At 26.8% G+C, this 2623-nt stretch overlaps 1 protein-coding gene across 2 annotated transcripts in view; it reads right to left on the bottom strand.

The window, feature by feature from the left end:
* LOC106689897 (uncharacterized) overlaps nt 1–2623 on the bottom strand; it is a 31543-nt gene that overhangs the window by 13690 nt on the left and 15230 nt on the right. For both annotated transcript variants that reach the window (XM_014435105.3, XM_014435104.3), the window contains exon 2: nt 96–254. In XM_014435105.3, the coding sequence (XP_014290591.1) occupies nt 96–254 (159 nt within the window). The remainder of the gene's footprint in view (nt 1–95; nt 255–2623) is intronic.

A 2623-nucleotide genomic window follows, 5' to 3' on the forward strand; every position in this document is an offset into this window, starting at 1 on the left:
ATTATTAAAAGTATATTCATTATCTACTTTTGGGAATCTTTTTTTAAACAAATGAAGTTTTTAAATCAGTGAAATATTCTTTATTATTGACTTACTTCATCATCATCAAAAGACTTCTGATCTAATATGGGAAATGCTCTCTTCGACTGACGAGGAATTTCCTGTTCTTGCAGGAAAAGCATTAAATCATAGTACCACAGCTTTGGTACATGAATTTCATCTGGACTTGTAGCTGATATTTCAGACAGTCGGACCTACAATAAAATATCTTGTGTAGTCATTGTAAACTTATATAATTGTAAAAAAAAAAAAAAAAACTATTGATTCTTAAATTATAGAAACATAGATTAAGAGAATAACAAGTTGGAAAAAAAATACTGGAAATTACCCATAATTATTTGTTAATTCTATAATTATTTGTGAAGATTGACATACAAGTATATGTTTGTGTAAGTTTTAATTTTGAAAAAGTATATGGATTATATTTTTTCCTTTTTCAAAGAAGACCCTTGCTACCTTTCTTCATTATTCTCTACTCCTTTATTTACTTATTGTTCATGCTTGAGATATTTAGCCATCAATTGATCCAATTTATAATATATTAGAAAAAATTAAATCTTTTAAACCCTTTACATGTTCTTTTACCTTTACATAATTTGTGATTATATTACACACTTTATAAAAATTATATGAGATGATAAAAATCTAAATATAAATTTATTATTATTTAATTAACAATATTTTTTATCATCCCTTTCAGGGATTTTTCTTGATTTAAAAAACTGTTTTTTATCCTGAAATTAATATTACACCATAAAATTTGACAAAATATAATTTTTTATTTGAATTATTATGTTTTCAAACTACTCCTTTTTGACATCTAGTTGTCACTCTCTCAGTAATTGTACTATTGAACTTTTTTGTTTTATTTGTTGGTTATTTGAGAAGGCTTAGACTAATTCTACTACTATTTGTTTTGTGTATTATTGTTATATATCCATTTTGTTAATTATGTCAACAAAATGATGATGCATTCCTTTTGTGTCCAATTTGAAATTTTTAATATTTAGTTATGTATATTTAAAATCTCTACTTCATCAAAATGAAAATTATGTGACATCTCTCCTATACAATTTTGTTTTTTGTATTCTTTACAATTAATTTTGTATATTACAACTTTTTTGTTAGCTGTTTCTATATTATCTTTCATGTTTGCTCTGTGTTTTACCAGTTTATTCTCATCATGTAATCCAAATTTTTTATCTTTGTGATCATATTTTTCGATGCTTTTTTTTAATATTATCTGTTACTTTTGGGATGCATTCTGATTTGTAATATTTGTTTAATTTAAACTGCTTTTCCCTTAGTTCATTTTTATGGTTTTCTATTTGTTCCTGTTTTTTATTGTTAGTCACTTTAAAATAATGAATTATTAACCCCATTGAATCCCCCTTCGATATACTCTTTGGTTTTCTCGTTATGATTTTGTACAAATTTCTCTGTTATGTTTTGTGCTACATTATTATTTTTATTCGGTTTTTCTCACTATTGCGGGTTGAGTATCTGAGATGGGGGACCTAGAAGTCCAACCACCTTCATATTTTGTTTATTTATTTATTTTTTTCAAATATTTAAAACCTTTTCGCACTATATGTGCTGTGTCTAAGAGAACCGACTGTTGAGCCTTTCTTAGTGCATCAATATGTACTTCCAAACCATTCACACCTGCCACTGTGGATTTTGGTACGAGACCATTGGTTGATATTATGATTTGAGTTGTGGTAACTCCCTCCAAGTGATACAGTTCCTTCAATTCAATCGCCAATTCCTAATATTTCCTTAATTTTTCTCCCACAGTGGAGCTTATATTATTATCGTTCGGGATTCCAACATCTATAAGTTCCGCTTTCGGTTTATTATGAGGTACTGTATGGTCCGTAATTATTGATTCATCCCAATAGAGCTTGAGAGAACTTTTATGGAGGAGTCTATTTGGGTGGTACTTGTATTATTATTATTATTAATTGATTTTTTTGTATTTTTTGCACAATTATACCATAAATTTTTAATTATATTATTATAAATTGTGTGGATAATATTTTATTTTTTCTATTTATTTAAATATTTTTCATATCTTTCAAATTCGAATCTGGTTGGAAATATTCGTTTTGAGATCCCCAATCCAACTTTTTCGATGAAATCAATTTACCAGAATGTATCCCATCCTATTGATATCCCATTGATATATCTATGTAAAACTAAATGATCTTTTATATCAGATAGTTCTTACCCTCATTGAAATAATTGAATAGAGCTTAAATACCAAAGTTTCAGAAAAATCTTCTAAAATACCTTCAATTTTGTTTATTTGATGTAATTAAGCATTTTGTATTGTTTACAATTATCTATCTATATGAAAGGGAATAGTTGAATCTTTGTCCGCAGTAAACTTTTGTTACCCACAACTATTGTAAACCAAATAGTTACTGTACATCAATTGATTCGTCTCTTTTCGAAGAATAAGAAAAAATATCACTGTTTTCATTAAGCTGTACTATATTCATAAAAAAATATAAAAACATAATTATGAGAGATAGTTGACCGTGGATGATAAATGAGGAGA

Source organism: Halyomorpha halys, unplaced genomic scaffold, assembly GCF_000696795.3.
Source record: "Halyomorpha halys isolate HHAL.00 unplaced genomic scaffold, Hhal_1.1 Scaffold1518.1, whole genome shotgun sequence".
Classification (NCBI taxonomy): Eukaryota; Metazoa; Arthropoda; class Insecta; order Hemiptera; family Pentatomidae; genus Halyomorpha; species Halyomorpha halys.